Genomic DNA, 18,068 nt, shown 5'->3' on the forward strand with positions numbered 1-18,068 from the left:
TTGCAACAGTGCAATTAGGATGATGAGAGATGATCCTATTGCATAACACAAATGCGTGTCCAACCGTCAACAACTTGGTAATATACATATGACTTCCATCACTTGCACGTCCATCTTGGCAACAACTGTCATCATGCGTTGGCACGGGTAAAGGCTGTCTTGGATTACTCGTTTATCTCCCTCGTGATTTAGCTGTATTACAATTTACAAATGACCGTCGTAGTGAAATGGATGGATTCTCCCATGCCAGAGACCATGTGTAGCAGCAACCTTCGCTAGCCTCCGTATAATAGTGATCTAAGCCGTCACCAACACACAACGAACACGTCAAAAAAGTGCAGGCCATGTGGTGAAATGGTCGGCATCACAACACAGACCCATGGTTTGAGTGCTCATTAAGGTTTATCGCATGTTTGGATGAGAATACAGGAGGCCCGAGAGAGTCCCATCTGTCTGCCCGTTGAAGCCTGCAGCAAACAAGACTGAAGTAAGCCTTGTTGGATTATGGATGGGCTTAGGCCCATATAAGACACTAATCCCTGGTTAATCTTGAGGCCCATGTATGAGATGGCGGGTGGTGCGAAGTTTAGTCCTACCTTGCTAGTTGAGGAGAGTTGAGACCCCTTTATAAGGGCTGCTCTACCACTTGCCATTGGGAGCTTGGGAAGACGAGTCGTACACGCGCGCTCCTCCTCCTCCGCCGCCCGCCTTGACGCGCGCGCGCCGCGGGTTGCGGGAATGAGCCGAAGCTTATTTTTGCCGCTCAGGAACGAATTAATTAATCAGGGATTAATTAACGAGTCACTAACATGTGGGCCACTGTCCACGACTTTCTCCCTTACGGACTATATAAGAAGGCTCTGACGAGTGAAGTAAAAAAGTTCGGTTCACTCACTCCCTCTCGCGTGACCTAGCCGTCATCTACTGTTCCTCACTCTATGCTGCCTCCGGCGATCCCATCCCGACGACCGCGTGCACGGCTGGTCGGGAGAGCAGGTGCCTCCGGAACCCTGTCGTTCGAGATCCTGCCCGGGAGAACGGCAATAAGGTTTTTGGGGAGCGTCTCGACGCGACTGCTCCCGATCCGTCCCCAACTCCGTTCGCCTTTGCTTCCACTACTTCCTCTGCATCGACACCATGGCCGCCGCCGCCGCTAAGAAGAAGGCCACGGACGACGCCGAGGCTGCTGCTGCCGCCGCCGCGTTGGCCTGGCCAACCGGAGGGTATGATCCGTTCATCCCTCGTTTACTCGTACTTATGCTAGCCGTATATGTGCTGCTCATAAAAGGTTCAATTCTATGTTCTGTACGTGCTAGTACGCTTAGGTATCGCTATGAGATGCATACCTTTTATGCCATGCTTACTGTTTACTCGTGGATAAGTCTAATCGAAAAAGTGCTAATATTTCCAACAAGCCTCAGTGCTGATGTTACTCTTTTATGCCCTTATGCTTGTGTAAAATTTAGATTCCTGCATACTGTCTGGTCGTCCAGATTATGCATTCTTTCGTAGTTTATTCTGGCTGTACATGCTACTTATCTGCGCTCTTTGTAACAGAGAAGTGATCCAAGTCAAAGATCACTTGACATACTCGAGTATGTCGGGTCCAAGTTAGCCCCATCCTGCCTCTTCTCTTCCTCTAGGTTTTGTGTGTTGTGTCTCTCTGCCTGTTGGGGCGGTGGACATGGTGAATATCTCGAATTTAGCTAGTATGTCCCTCCTCGGTGGTTGCAGTTTGTTTGCAAGTTTTTGGATTTCGACAACCAGGACATGTAGTCTGGTTGAGCAAATATTTCTGTTTCCATCGGGATTTGATTGCCTGAATTGTCATATATCCCTGATAGTTCTGTTTAGAACAGGTAGTCTAGTACGGGGAATTGCCACCCATGCCCCTTCCTGAATCATGTGACAAAAATATATAGCGACGCCAAAGATATCCCACAAACTCAAGCCCAAACGGGTGACAAGGGTGTCATTTTATTTTTCTGAGGTTTGCAAGATTCATATTGTTTTGTCGAGGAGTATGACATGATGGATTGCACTCTCCCTAAGCCGATGGGATGGGGGCGTAGCACAACAATAAAGCTTTACTGTTCCTTGGGATTGGCTTTGGGCCTTTCCTGCGCAGCTTAGGTGGAGGGCGAAGAAGGTCCCCGCCGAGCCCTCAGTGAGATACCACTCTGGAAGAGCTTGAATTCTAACCTTGTGTTGGACCCGCGGGCCAAGGGATAGTCTCAGGTAGAGAGTTGCTATGGGGCGTAGGCCTCCGGAAAAATGACATCTTACTTCTTGTAGCAATGTTAGAGACTTGGAGTTAGAGATGTTATGTTGTTTGCATCAGGCCCGCCTCTAGAGGAAGGGATATATACGTGTAAATGATGAGTTGAGGTCAAATAAAATAAATTGGATGTGCATCTTCTTTACAAACAAGAACACTGGTTTGATGTCTTACATCACCAGTCTACCAATCCAATCCAAATTGGCTTGTTAGTGTTATTGTTAAGTTGGTGCGTATGCTTGCAAATGTTAATTGCCTGTATCAAGAACGTTGCCCCATGGTTTGAATGCCCATTGCAGAGCAAGGTTTTTATTGTATGTTTTGACGGAAAATACAGGAGTCCTGAAAGAGTCCCATCTGCTTGCCCACTCAATCCTGTAGCAATTAAGACTAAAGTAAGCCTCTGTGCGGATGTTACTCTTCTTCCCTTATGCCCGATCTAGATTCCTGATTATCATTAGCCTCTAGATTATGCAATCTTCCACAGTGTATCAGATTTCTGCTTATCATTGGTTTGTGCTGATGTTACACTTTTCGGACAATGGGGCAAGCATTTTTTTTAGTTGGATTGCATAGTCTACACATACAGGTCACACATATGTAGTTTTTTATTTTGCTAAATTATAATCAACTAAATGGCGCATCAATTTTCCCCACTCTATTAACTTTTGCTCACTTTTCCCCACTCCCTTGCCCGAAACCCTCGTAACTGGTTATAATGGACGTTGCCGCCGGGTCAATTGCTTTGACTGTTAGCTGACGAGTGGGGCCGCGTATACGTGGGCGCATGCAAGACCGCGGTCGTAGGGTAGCACGTGTCCATGGACATGCCCGAAACGTCCCATCATATAAAGAGGCAACCACCTCCATCACCCCTACCATTTTCCCCCAAATCCCCTCGCTGCCGCATCGTCTTCCTCTCCCCCATCGGCGTCGTCTCGCTCTCCTTCACTGCCTCCACCGCACCGTCTTGCTCTCCCCCACCGCATCCTCTTCCTCACCTTCATCGCGTCCATCTGTCAGATGGCCGACGCTCGTGGTGACGCCGGCGCAGCGGCCGGAGATGTGGTCGAGCTGCAGGGTCAGGGCACGGTGACCGCGGATGTCAGCGGCGTCCACGGCGGCGCGGGGAAACTCGCAACCGCCGCGGATGTGGCGGGCTCCGCCTCATCGCTGCAGAAGGTGACGGCGTCGAGCGGCCCAGTCCATCCCGATGCCCCCGTTACGCCGCCTGCCGTGGAGGAGCAGGTATTTGCACTTGCTTAGCTTGTAGAGTTAGTTCGATTGTGATTCATACAGTAGTTCAGATGGTTAGAGTAGTTGGTTTGACGGATGGGCCGGGGTTTTTTGTATGGGTTGGGGGGTGGGGGTTTTTGGACTAGGGTTTGTTGGATAAATTCGTTGCAAAAATGCTAGCTAGATGTTGTGAACTATGATTTTAGGTGCTGCAATGATTGGGGTTTTTAGATTTGGATAAATTCGTTGCAAAAATGCTAGATGTTGTGAATTGATGACCCACAAGTATAGGGGATCTATCGTAGTCCTTTCGATAAGTAAGAGTGTCGAACCCAACGAGAAGCAGAAGGTATTCTCTGCAAGCACCGAAATTATAGGTAACAAATAGTTTTGTGATAAGATAATTTGTAACGGGTAACAAGTAATGAAAGTAAATAAGGTGCAGCAAGGTGGCCCAATCCTTTTTGTAGCAAAGGACAAGCCTGGACAAACTCTTATATAGAGAAAAGCGCTCCCGAGGACACATGAGAATTATCGTCAAGCTAGTTTTCATCACATTCATATGATTCACGTTCGGTACTTTGATAATTTGATATGTGGGTGGACCGGTGCTTGGGTGCTGTCCTTACTTGGACAAACATCCCACTTATGATTAACTCCTATTGCAAGCATCCACAACTACAAAAGAAGTATTAAGGTAAACCTAACCATAGCATGGAACATATGGATCCAAATCAGCCCCTTACGAAGCAACACATAAACTAGGGTTTAAGCTTCTGTCACTCTAGCAACCCATCATCTACTTATTACTTCCCAATGCCTTCCTCTAGGCCCAAATAATGGTGAAGTGTCATGTAGTCGACGTTCACATGACACCACTAGAGAAGAGACAACATACATCTCATCAAAATATCAAACGAATACCAAATTCACATGACTACTAATAGCAAGACTTCTCCCATGTCCTCAGGAACAAACGTAACTACTCACAAAGCATATTCATGTTCATAATCAGAGGGGTATTAATATGCGTAATGGATCTGAACATATGATCTTCCACCAAATAAACCAACTAGCATCAACTACAAGAAGTAATCAACACTACTAGCAACCTACAAGTACCAATCCCAGACTATGAGACAAAGATTGGATACAAGAGATGAACTAGGGTTTTAGAGGAGATGGTGCTGGTGAAGATGTTGATGGAGATTGGCCCCCTCCCGATGAGAGGAGCGTTGGTGATGACGATGGCGATGATTTCCCCCTCCCGGGGGGAAGTGTCCCCGGCAGAACAGCTCCGCCAGAGCCCTAGATTGGTTTCGCCAAGGTTCCGCCTCGTGGCGGTGGAGTCTCGGACGAAAGACTTCATATAGCAGAAGATGGGCACCGGAGGGCCACCAGGGGCCCATGAGGCAGGGGGCGCGCCCAGGGGGTAGGGCGCGCCCCCACCCTCGTGGCCAGGGTGTGGGCCCCCTTTGATATTTTCTTCGCTCAGTATTTTTTATTATTTCCAAAAATAACTTCCGTGGAGTTTCAGGACTTTTGGAGTTGTGCAGAATAGGTCTCCAATATTTGCTCATTTTCCAGCCCAGAATTACAGCTGCCGGCATTCTCCCTCTTTATGTAAACCTTGTAAAATAAGAGAGAATAGGCATAAGTATTGTGACATAATGTGTAATAACAGCCCATAATGCAACAAATATCGATATAAAAGCATGATGCAAAATGGACGTATCATGAACAGATTGGAGTTTTTAATGCTATGATGCTTATTAGATTTGTTTTTAGTGCTCACAGATTGGTTTTTTAAATGCTACTCAAGTTATTTGATTCAAGTTATATTAGCTCTGTTGTTCACAATATGTCCACAATATGTAGTTATATTAGCTTTGTTGTTCAATGTGTGTGCATGCCAATGGAAAATGCAAATAGGATCATAGTATATTAGCCCTATGATCAAGTGTGCATATCTAAATTTCAATATGTAGTTATATTAGCTCTGTTGTTCAATGTGTGTGCATGACAATGGATAATTCAAATAGGATCATAGTATATTAGCCCTATGATCAATGTGTCATCTGTGCAATATCTACATTTTCAATTGGCTTATGTATTTACTAGTGATGGATGTAATTTTATATTCAGGAGGATGATGGTTGGGGGAAGAGGAGTAAGATAGACTATACTTTCGACGACCCATTCGATCCAGCGTATGGTGACGACAAAGAGTATGAGGTGAGCCTACTTGAAATTTAGATTGTTCATTTAGTTCGTTTGACATGGTGTATTCCCATCAATCTATAATGTACTAATGTAATTCATTCGTGTGTGCAGTATGTCTCTGGGGAAGATATGGATGTGGACCGCGGCAACTTCGCCTCCTTCAAAGAGAAGGAAGAGGAGAAGATCAGGGTCAAGGGCGTGGATTACTACTACAAGAGCAGGACCAAAACTTGGCACTGCCCCTACTGCACCACCAAGCCAAAGCCAAAGTCCGGCCGCTTCGTTCACCTTCTAGCTCATGCAGAAGATATGGCCATCCACGACGAGGACTACAAGATCATGGGGCAGCATGCTGCCCTAACCAAAGTCATGTCTCCCCTTCCCTGATGTTATGATGTTATGATGTGTTTTAAGTACTTTAGGTTGTTTGCTAAACTATGTGGGTGAACTATGTTTGTGAACAGGATGTGGGTTACCTTTTGGTGGTTGGATGAATTTTATATGCATGTGGCTATCTATGTTGGGTATTTCTGTGTTTTTAAATTTATCTGCTATGATTTGTTTCAGTGTTTTGAAAGTTCAGGTGCTGCAATGATCACACATATGCTGCAGATATGCTGCAATCCATCATTTTATCAAAGGTTCCCTTTTATCAAATATTCCAATAACAGAGCAAAAAACAACATTTTAATGAAGATGCATTATCAAATATCTATGTTTGTGTAGGAGATCATGTGTGCAAAATTTAAGGTGATTTAGAGGAGGTCAAAGAAATTTGAATTTGAGACATGTGCTGCAAATAAGCTCCCAAGCTAGGGTAAACAACCCATTTGTAATTAAGTTTTTTTGGACCTACTCTAAATGAGCCAAATGTTTTTTATTAACACCTATTCAATCTATAAAGTGTAGATTCGAAGTCTCACAATTTTTTGAATTAATCTTCATATTTTTTGAAATAAAGGTTTGGTGATTTTTTTTGATTTTTTAAATTTTTCAAAAACAGAAGGTAACCCTACCTCATCTCCTTGAACTATATGAAATCTTGTAGGTGATAGCTCATATGTGTGAAGGTTTTCTCATGAAAATGACCATAGGACAAGTTTATGATTTTTGGTTGGTAACATGTCACATAAGACAACATTAATATAAAAACTATAGGCTAAGTTTATTATTTTTGAATTAATGTTCATATTTTTACATTTTCTTTTGAAAACATATGCTTTAATATAAAAACTATTAAAAATACGTTTTGAAATATGAAAATGGAAAACAAACTTCAGATCCTTCTTATTCACTTTAAAATAAAGCTTTAGTGATTTTTTTTATTTTCAAAAACAGAAGGTAACACCACCTCCTCTCCTTGAACTCTATGAAATCATGTAGGTGATAGCTCATATGTGTGAAGGTTTTCTCATGAAAATGACCATAGACCAAGTTTATGATTTTTGGCTGGTAACATGTCACATAAGACAACATTGTGCGCAGGTTTTATATTTTTTTGATTTTTTTACATTAATGGTGCTCATTTGACCTCGATCGTGCCAGCTAGGGTTTTTCATGAAAATGACCATAGACCAAGTTTAGTATTTTTCCTCGTTAGTGTGTCTTATAAAACGACGAACGGCGAAAGCTTCATATTTTTTTGAGTTTTTTAAAATTAGTTATGCTAGTGAAAGCCTTCGAAACCCTGTTGACCAGCTCAAAACCCCTCTAAACCCCGCGGGGTTTCGCCTAACCCTAGCTCCCAACGTCAGTCGTCCGATCATACCCTCGCGCCAAGCGACATCCCTCAGATCTGGCCTTCTAGAAGGAACTAGGTGGTCTGGCTATGTGCAGGCTCCGCGCCGTTGGATCACAAGGACGGCTCCGCATCGTTGGATCGTGGGGCGATCCGCGAGAGGCGATCCTATTCGTTGTGCTCGGCTGCTCGCCCACCACTGATTCCGTGAAAAAAAAACGTTATTGGGCCCAAAAGGAAACCAAGCTCTGGTTGGGCCGTCGAATTGCGTCGTTTTTTTTGCATCGTTTGCTCTGTTTTTTGTGAACGTGCTGGCTCTGTATTTTTGCATCGTTTGCTCTGTTTTTTGTGAACGTGTTGGCTCTGTATTTTTGCATCGTTTGAAATCAATTGTCATTGCGTAGAAAATGACCAATTTTTAAGGGCCAAATTTATTTTTATCATGCAAAATGGCCACAAACTATTCAAAAATTGTCTCTTTTTGTTCATATAATATATATGACCACGGATTCCCACGCGTGTAATTAGCTTATTTTTCTTCTTCTTTTTCAAACCACCGTTTCCCACGCGTGTACACGCCCGATGTTGCGATGGGTTTAAAAACGGGTTACTTCACATTTGACCCTGTTATTGCCACGGCTAGCACTACGGCTATATAAGCCACCCTCTGCCTCTGCCATCCCTCATCCATCTCCCATCCTCTCTGCCATCTGCCCTTCTTGCTCTTCGACCACTTCTCCTTCTTCTAGCACATCCTCAGCCATGCAGTACACCGGACCAACCTACCACTTCCCACCCACCGTGCCGGAGAGGCTCTACCCTCCTGGCGTGTACGTTGAGCGCACACTACGTGTGTGGGCAATATCAAGGTGGAGGACCACAAGGAACTTCACCGAGTTCTTCCTCGCGTCCGGCTACCACCACCTCCCGCGGGGATCTCCAAGGATGTTCCGTGTCGAGGAGGTCATCCAAAACGGGGTGGTGGTTGCTCTCCTTGCCCACTTCACCAACACATTCGACGCCTTCTACCTCCTCGGCCGGGTGTTTTGGTGTGTCTGCGAGTTCATCGCTTTCACCACCCACAACATGTTCACGAAGTACACCAACATCTTCCCCACCGCGTCCCGCATGCACACTCTTCCGTACCCCGTCGACAACGCCCCGGAGGAGCAGTGAAGGGCGCCCGGAGGAGGAGAGAGGTGGATAAGGCGGCGTCTAGGGTTCTAAACCCTCTATCTATTTTTTTGAGTCTATGTTATGTTAAGTTGTAATCCCATTGAACTATGTGAGAGATGGTATGGGCTTGTTTGCCCTTTTATCAAGTTCTATTATTAAGTTTTCTATCTATTCTATCATGATGTTACTCCTAGTTTCAACTATGTGATCGTGCTATGGGCTTGATGGCCCTATGTACATGTATGTTGATTGTTTTCTTAGAGTGCTCGCTTTGTTAGTAATCACCTAGTGCATGCAGCCACAACGAACCCTTCTTTTCTTACACAAGCCACAAATATGTAGCCACCTAGCTAGTGCATGCAGCCACAACATATTTGTTCAATTTATTTGTCATAGCAAAACGGGTTCTAAATCGAGGAGACAAGTGTGTGAGAAGAGAGGAACCAGCGGCAGCGACCGTCGATGCATCCGTGGCGGCTGGCATGCACGAAAGCGGCTCGGTCAATGCATCGTGGTGGCACGCATCAGCGCATGCAGGCTCGGTCGGCGCATCGTCGCATGCAGGCAGGCTTGTTGGGTGCATGCATAGCAGGATTCTGTCGTGGCGGCGCGCGCAGACGTTTAATGCAAGGGACGGCCCAACGAAACCACGGCCCAACGGTCGAACAGCTACACCCCCAACGCGGCCCCACTCGTCAGAGTTAACGATCAAAGCAAGGACCCGACGACGACGTCCGTTGTGACCTCTTCTGAGGGTTTCAGGCAAGGGAGTGGGGAAAATTGAGCAAAAGTTAAGAGCGTGGGGATGGATGGGTAGAGCTAAGGAACCAGGGGAACAGATGTAAAAATCCTTAAATTATATAGCAATAAATCGAACCAAGTACAGAAAATAGTTTTGTACTTAGACTAGGTTCTAATTATTTTACATGTTACAAAAATTGTTGTCATGTAATCATGGATGCAGCAAAAAAAATTTGAACGAGCACAAAAAAAATGAATGACTGGGTAGTGCCAGCTAGAAAGTGAGAAAATAAGGGAATTCGAGGACGAACCATTTGTTCACCCCCTACAGCCTCTAGAATTTTCTATAAGCTTGACAGCCATACTTGCAAATTTCTCTTAAAGTATTTGTTAGACCATAAATTGTGCAAGTCTTTTTAAAAATACTACAAAGAAAATACATATATAAACACATTGTGTTACACATACACAAATTATTCTATACATGAATGTGAATTTGCCTTTTTATGTTTTTCCTATACTCAAATGGGGTCCAATCTAGCGAAATCTTTCAATGTAAACATAATTTGAAAGTAGATTTAAGATCTGTGGCTTGTTCTTATTAAATACAACAATAAATATCACTTTAGATTTGCATGATAAAGGTTATAAGCATATTTTAGATTTGCAACATAGTAATTATATATCAAAAGTTATAATGCTTTTTGGTTTGCAATATAATAACTTATAATCCAAAAGTAATAATGTTTAGTATAAACAATATTTTAGTATAACTACTTTCACAATTAGAACCCCATGTCTTAAGGGTATCGAAAGCTCCGGTGGAACCATATAGTTCCGCAATAGAAGAGAAACAATTAACACATGCACCATGTTTATAATTCAATCACAACTAAGAAATAATCATTGTAAAAATCGCTAGGTTTGTCTGTGTCTACGCCTGACTACCTCCTTAACCCATGGCCGACCCATAGTGTACCTATAGACCCGGGGAGGCCCCCTCAATTTTGGTGCCCCAGGCCGGCCGCCCCCTGCCCCCACTCAGGTCGGGCCTGTTAATAATTAGCATAATACTAGTTTGCAACTAGGCATAGTCGACATTGCTAGAGGATGGTAAGATAAATAAAGAGAAAATTGCTTCTATACCATCGACAATGGCTCATTTGACATCCAACAAAGTTCCAGTGCTTATATACCAAACACAAACAAATTCTATTGATTATTTGCCATTGTTGTTTGTTTGACGTTAGATAGTCTCCATGGTCCTGTCACCTTCCTCACAAATTTGCAATTTTACCCTCACTTTAGATTAAAAAAAATTCAACTCACACATGCACCCAACCCTCCCCATCTTCATGACCCCAGTCACACGCCCGACCATCCCAATCCGCACACACGCACGCGCAGCGCCGACCTCTAGCGAGCCCAATGACGGAACCCCCGCCGGCGCCACCACTCCCCCACAGCCAAGCAATGGCCAGTCGAAGCAAAAAAAAAGTTGAAACTGTGAAATTCTCAAAAATCTCGCGTATTATTTATGTATCGTAACTCTTAATGTGTATGCTATTTTATTCAGAGACTTGCTTGTGTGAACAACATACTTCGGTTGTGGTATTTTGGTTCTGGATGATGTGAACTTGGTATTGATTGTGTAAGATTTAATATGGTGTTTGTTGAATCTCTTCTAAATGATCTAAATTTTCTTGAGTATTAATCTGTTGCTGGAATTATTTATAAGCTGGAATTGTTAGGTAGTCATTATGTTTTTTCTGGAGGGGGAATGCTGTCAATTTTTTTTCTGGACATGTTTTACAGTTGTTGCTTATTTGCCATTGAGGCAGTGCAGTCATTTTGGCCACTTACCGGACTGAGATAATGCTAGACTAATTTGCTAGTGGTATATAAGCAATAGAATTTGTTTGTGTTTTGTATATAACCATTGGAGCTTTATTGGATGGCAAATGAGCCATTGCAGAGGTTGTCAATGGTATAGAAGCAATTTTCTCATAAACAATAGGGAAATCTAGAAGTTCGACATCGTATATGCCAAGGTGGAGGCGTATGTAGTCATATCGTGGTACGATTGAACACTATCTTTTGTGTCATACATAAATGAGGACTTTAGTATTGTCTTTTGTGATCATATATAAATGAGGATTGTAGTTGTGTATACAATATACCACTTTCAGTAAATCTCTCTTAATTTAATATAAGTGTAAGTTACGCATACCTCGCCAATGCAAGCGCCTATATATACACGCGTAGCATGGCAAAAAAATCTCCGAGAGATTTTATTGTAGTTTTCAGTCGTAGGACTTATTCTGCGATTTCTTGGGTCTATGATCCAAACTATACTTGGATACAGTTACATGTGATTTAAAAAGAATTGAAAGTTACACGATGCAAGTCGTATGCAATATGTGTGCAACTTTTTGTCATCATTTGTTTTATGTTTTCTTTGTTCCTTTTTATTTTATTTTAGGGAAATATCAATGCCTTTAATTATTTTTTCAAGTTGGAAGTAATTCCCTTAATTCATTCTATCTTAGAATAACATATGTTTTTATTGTATATTTTGTTTGTGTCTTTACTAGTTTTTCGTTTTCGTTTTTGCTATGTTTATTTAATAAAAAAGTGACTGGCACCAAAGAAAATTTAGGCAACTTGCCAATAGATGGTCCTTCTAAGAATAATTGCTGCAAGAATGTATTCCACAACTCCCCTCCAATGTAGTTATGTGTGCACACCAGCCGGCAAGACTAATTAGCTATCCTAAAATCAACAATAAAAAATAGTTTATGTGTAAGTTGTAGTGATGGTGCTTTGTTACTACTCGCAAAATGTATAGGTGCACTTGGAATAGTTTGAAGAGATGATCTTGCTGCAGAACTCGAAATGCATGTCCAACCTAACAGGGCGTCATACACCCGACCTCCTTGTTCAATTTCTGTTACATGGGAGAAAACAATTGGGTGGAGAGGTGAGATCTAAGCCACCTGATCACTTGACATACTCAAGGACGGCGTAGAAAGGGTCGAGGTAGAGGGCCCGGAAGCCGGCGAAGCCGGCGGTGAGGCCGAGCTGCCGGAACTCCTCCTCCGACCGCTCCCTCCCCTGGGTCCGGTAGGTGGTCATGACGAAGATGTCGTTCTCCAGCAGCGCCCTCGTCCTCGTGCTGGCGTCCGTCGTCTCCGGCACCACCGGCTCGCACGCAATCAGCTTCCCGCCCTTCGGCAGCGCCTCGTGGCATTTCTTGAGGATCGCCGTGCACTCGTCGTTGGTCCACGTCGTCAGTACCCACTGGTGGAAGGAAAACAAAATGTGCCCCAGATCAAATCTTGTTTGATTTTGGTAATATGTGACCGGTGTGTCTGAATTTCATGGACTTGAGGCCAATGCACACCTTCATGAAGATGGCGTCGCCCGAGGGGATGGACTTGAACATGTCTCCACCCACATGCTTCACTCCTGCATTTTGAATTTGCAGGTGTCACCATTGTTAAGTACTGTATTAAGAAATGTGTATGTCTTGATACTGCAAATTTAAATACTACTCCTTCCGTCCCACACGATATAAGATGAGTAGAAGCCATGCAAATGTGTCCTGCTACCAATTTAGCAGGTTAGGTAGGGACAAAATGGACTGGAAATCTGGAGATCTGGGATGAGGTAAATACACTGGGAGTCTTAGAACTTGCACGCGACGGTCAGTTTAGTGCACAAACTTCTAAAATATGTGATTTTGGTTATCGAACTTGCGCGAGCGTGCAAATACGGTCACATATCCCGTACGAGGACGTATCCGATGCTTGCTTGGCAGGCCAGAGTGTGCAAGGCCCACTGTCAATGACAAGATGGCACTCAGTGCGACATGTTCTTGCGTAAAACAGCCTCGCCTTTGTTTATTTGCAGAAAAAAATCATCATTGGTACAGAAGCGCGGGTGGTGGGTCTTCGATCTAGCTAGCTCAGGTAGGCACAAGAAAGACCCAACCATTGCAACAGGAACATTTACATGTCTAACATGAGATATAATTTCACTTATACTGAAAACGTCCGGGATTATCAACTAAATATGTGTCGTGCACATGACGTGACTTACTACAAGTAAAATGTAGAGTCAACAGTTTATGAAATATAAACTTGTGTATTACATAAAATATATTTATTTAATACAGACATTTAAAATGTTATTAAATAAAAAAATAATGAATACAAAAAGAATTGTACACTCGTGGCTTATATTTAAATTATACAGAATGATGAATACAATATTTATTAAATATTTATGAATATTCACTTGTGTATAATTTTTAATCATGATTTATATTCAAAAAGAAAATATAATTTACATATTAGATACGATTAAATATTCATACCAAGACTTTAGATTTTATATTATGAATATTTTACTTATACAAACATAAGATTATAAAAACGTGTGTATAATTATTGAAATTCTTGTATAATTAAAATAATATTTATGAATAGTAATTATAAAAATACTTATATTATTATGACACAATTTTTTAATTAACAATATTATCTTAAAATAATACATGAACAAAGTTTTCTGCTTCAAAAATTTCAAAAAAACGAACAGGTGCAACTATACATACATTTTTTAATTATTACTATTTTTAAAATTATTATTTTTATTTTTAAAGTTATTCTACAAATTTTGAAAACAATGTTTTTGCAATGATGAATATTTAAAAAATATTTGTATTATAATTATGCAAATATCTTTTACAATTCATAAATATTATTTTAAAATAATAAATGAACAATATTTGGAAGTCATTTTATTATTGAGATTATAATTTACATACTACATATCTATTAATCTGTAAAAAAAAGGAGAGCAGATGCAAAATAGGCCGCACAAAATGGAACCCATTTCTGCTACACAAGCTCCTTCGTTATAGTACAGTAAAGCAAAGTTATCCTACGTAAACATCCACAGGATTGGGTTGGAGTGGCTTGGCCGGATTGTGTCCTCGCCTTAGGCGTGTGTTCTAGACTGGGCGACACACTTTTTCGTATTTAAATTTCGCTATATACTGATAAGTGGGACCCACCAGTTGTTATTTTTTCACAAATAAAAAAGGCTATGGGGTTTTGTGCAAAAACACGCCGCGCTGAGCGCCATCTGTTGCTGACAGCAGGCAGCCAAGCATCGGATACGCCCATGTACGGGATATGTGACCGTATTTGCACGTCCGCACAAGTTCGATGACTAGAATCACGTATTTTATAAGTTTGTGCATCAAACTGACCGTCGCGTGCAAGTTTGAAGACTCCCGGTGTATTTACCTCATCTGGGATTGCTTCATGCGACCAGCACAATCAATCTGAACGCTGAACAGGTACAATTTTTTTTTCTGAAGCCAAGATGGCAAGCAACACAAGTGTGCTCTCAACTGAAACCTCACTATCAAACTCATCTACTGCTGATGTTGACACTCTGGACTCTGAACATGTAAAACATTCTGAACCAAGATGGTAAGAAATGCATGGTTTACCACAAGCGCGCTACAAATCCATAACAAAAAAAAAAAGCAACAAAAACCGTGCCTACCATTTCATTTTTAGCAGGTTAGGTAAAAATCCAGCACATCTGTACTCTGAAACCAACGTCACTATCATGGGCAGGAGTGCATTATGCATAGTTTACCCTAATCAGTGCGCTTCGAAACCTCATTATCAAACCCGTCTGCCGATGCCGATGCCGATGCCGCCGAAAACAACATCTGTTTCTTTAGATTTATGCTCTCTGTGTGTGGTGGTGATGGATCCATGGGTGCACCTCGATCGTGTCCCGATCTGCATGCTGGTGTACGCTAGAAACACTATCACGTGACTCGCGTGTGCCATGTCTGCTTTGGTCGGCCGGTATTCTTCTTGGAGTGATGGATCGACCGATCGCTCGTGACATTGTCACTGTCAGTTGTGGTGCTGTGCTCGTGCAGATTTGTTTGTTAGTTAATCTGTTTCAGCTTTCAACCACTGGATCATGATAGGAATATATCTTACGACCAATCCGTATGAGGTAGGCAGGGTAGTAGGTAGAGGGGATTGGGGGATCGATTGAGGGTCTCACCGGCGATGGGGGGCGCGGCGGCGACGACGTCGGGCAGGTCGAAGTTGACGCCCTCGCGGATGGTGGGCACCCGGCGCATGATCATCTCCAGGCAGGCGCCGGAGCTGCCGCCGACGTCGACCAGCGTGGCCACGCCCTCGAACCCGCCCTCGTACCCGTCCAGCAGCGCCTCCATGAACGGCTCCGACACGCCGGTCATGGCGCGGAGCATCACCTCGTTGGCCTCCCGGTCCTGGCCGTAGTAGGCGTAGGCGGGGACGCCGGCGTGGGCGCGCGCGAAGGGCTCCGGGCCGGCGGGGTCCAGCACGGCCTCGTGCAGCCGCGGCCACGCCAGCACCAGCGCGTCCTGGTGGTGCTGCAGCACGTAGTCGGCGTACGACGCGCCGGAGGCGCCCGAGGGCACCAGGGTGCGCCCCACGGCGGTCAGCGCATACCGGCGCTCCGGGCGGCCGTCGGCTGCGTGCTCGGAGAAGACGCCGCGGGAGGCGAGCAGGCGGAGGAGCCGCTCGAGGACGGACGGGTCCGGGTGGCCCGGCGGGAGCAGCTCCGCGGCCGAGAGCGGCGCGTTGGCGCCGCCCGCCCACACCGCGGCCGGCACGCCCAGCCGGATGACGGCCGTCAGCGCCATCGGGACGGCTATCATGTTCGCCAGCTCCATCATCGCCAGCCGCGCCTCCGGCGGCGACATCTCCGCACCGGTGGCGGTGGCGGGCTCGGCTGCCGGCGGCTGGGTCGGCGTCGACGACATTTTCGATGAGGTGGAGTGGTGGGAGTGAGCGAGTCCGGCCCATCCCTGCGGCGCCACATCTATCGGCTATGTAGGCACACGATGCCGCCCGTACCACAGGATAGTCCCTCCAAGGAATGACACGTGGGACCAACTTAACCGCGGGGCCGCAGGCAGCGTGGAGAGGGAAAGGGGTACGGGTGTAGAGAGTGCGAGTTGGAGGGATGACCGCGGGGCGGCACGTCACCTCATGTGGCCATCAAATCGGATCGGTTCACCAAAATGATTTGTTTTCAGATTTTGAGGGGATACGGCGATAGTATTTTATAGTGGTTGCTTTCGAGATGGCTTCGTTATCTGGTGAGATGGTTAGTTTAATTTAGCCTATTATTACTCTCTCCGATTTCATAATGTGGTGCATTTAGTTTTTCTGAAAAGTCAAACCTCATAAAATTGATATAGTTTGTGAAGAAATAATTTATATCTAGAATGCCAAATGTATATCATTAGATTCGCCGCAACATGCAGTTTCATATTTTATATTTTTGGTATTTTAGATGTTAATAGCTTTCCCTATAAACTTAATTAAATTTTAACTTATCAAAAAATTCTATATACTTGGGACGTAGCCGTGGCGGCGGCGGCAGGCTCGACTGCCGGCGAGTGCGGCGACGATATTTTCGATGAGATGGAGCGGTGCGAAAGTGAGCGAGCCCGGCCGTACGGTGCCCCATCTATCGCATATGTAGGTACACGCGGCTTAACCCTAAAAAAAAGAGTACACGCGGCTTACCGTACCATAGGGCTAGTCCCTCCACGACAGTGACATGTGGGACTGATAAATCTCAGGGCGGCATGGCAGCGTGCTTTAGGGAGAGCCGGAGAGGAGTATGATGTAGAGTATGCGAGTTGAGAGGAATGCGCGTGGCAGCACGTCACCTCATATGACCATCAAATCGGATTTGTTCACCAATAATTTATTTATTTTGATTTAAACGGGAATCATCGATACTGATTTTTTAACATAGTAGCATCCATCAAAGACGCTTGTATACAGATACACTCATCCCTATGAATACATGCACGCGCATCCTATGTCTACGAGCAACTTTGTAAGACTGGACAATGATTTTTTTTTTCAGATTGATGAATTTACCACCTGCATCTCATAGTAAGTGGAACGTCTCCTCCAAATATTTCGTCCATTCCTTACCCGCCATATATAACCACGGTCCAGAGTATTAATGCGTCATAATACTTTTTGCCAAGGAAATGAAGCTATTGTTGTTGAAGAACCTTGTTGTCTGTGTGGTGTTATAAGATGGTTGGCCCGGATATGATCTTTGCTATAGTTTACCGATCGAGGATTTGATCGTCTTGGGTTTTTTTTCTCGCCTACACATAGCTTTGGTTTGATATGACTTCGCTAACTGCCGGCGTGTTTTTGTATACGTGTGTGCTGGTGCTGACTGTGTACATCACATTTATGCATAGACCGGATGTGTGCTCAAGGTGTTTGCTTCCTCTTGATGTTCTATTTTATGCCAATAAAATTCACCCTTTATCGAAAAAATGCGACCAGACATGTCCATGTGGGCGATTGACAAAACAGGGCTATCGGTCGGTCCGGCATGGGCAATTGTTGGGATGTTTGAGCTCCCCGTATACAGAACTAATGATCTGACTTTGTTGGGATTTTTTCTAGCACCAGGTGATTTGAGGCCATGTGCGGATGCCCATTCTGGCCTCTTCATCAATGGGTATTATTTTGTGTGGAGTTAAAAAAATTCTTTAGTATTGTAGTGAAAATTTTGTGATTCGACATCTGCACTTTCGTGAGATCTTTT

The 18,068-nt window shown here is 44.1% G+C and overlaps 1 protein-coding gene across 1 annotated transcript; it reads right to left on the bottom strand.

Moving 5' to 3' along the window:
• Positions 1 to 12,252: 12,252 nt before the first annotated feature.
• Positions 12,253 to 16,267, bottom strand: LOC123146255 (nicotinate N-methyltransferase 1). Its single transcript, XM_044565873.1, has 3 exons — positions 15,495 to 16,267; positions 12,796 to 12,860; positions 12,253 to 12,692 (listed from the first exon to the last, which is right to left on the bottom strand). The coding sequence occupies exons 1-3, from the start codon at positions 16,240 to 16,242 to the stop codon at positions 12,393 to 12,395; spliced, it is 1,113 nt and encodes a 370-aa protein (XP_044421808.1). The 5' UTR covers positions 16,243 to 16,267; the 3' UTR covers positions 12,253 to 12,392.
• Positions 16,268 to 18,068: the final 1,801 nt, after the last annotated feature.

The sequence above is a fragment of the Triticum aestivum genome, chromosome 6D (assembly GCF_018294505.1).
Source record: "Triticum aestivum cultivar Chinese Spring chromosome 6D, IWGSC CS RefSeq v2.1, whole genome shotgun sequence".
Lineage (NCBI taxonomy): Eukaryota > Viridiplantae > Streptophyta > Magnoliopsida > Poales > Poaceae > Triticum > Triticum aestivum.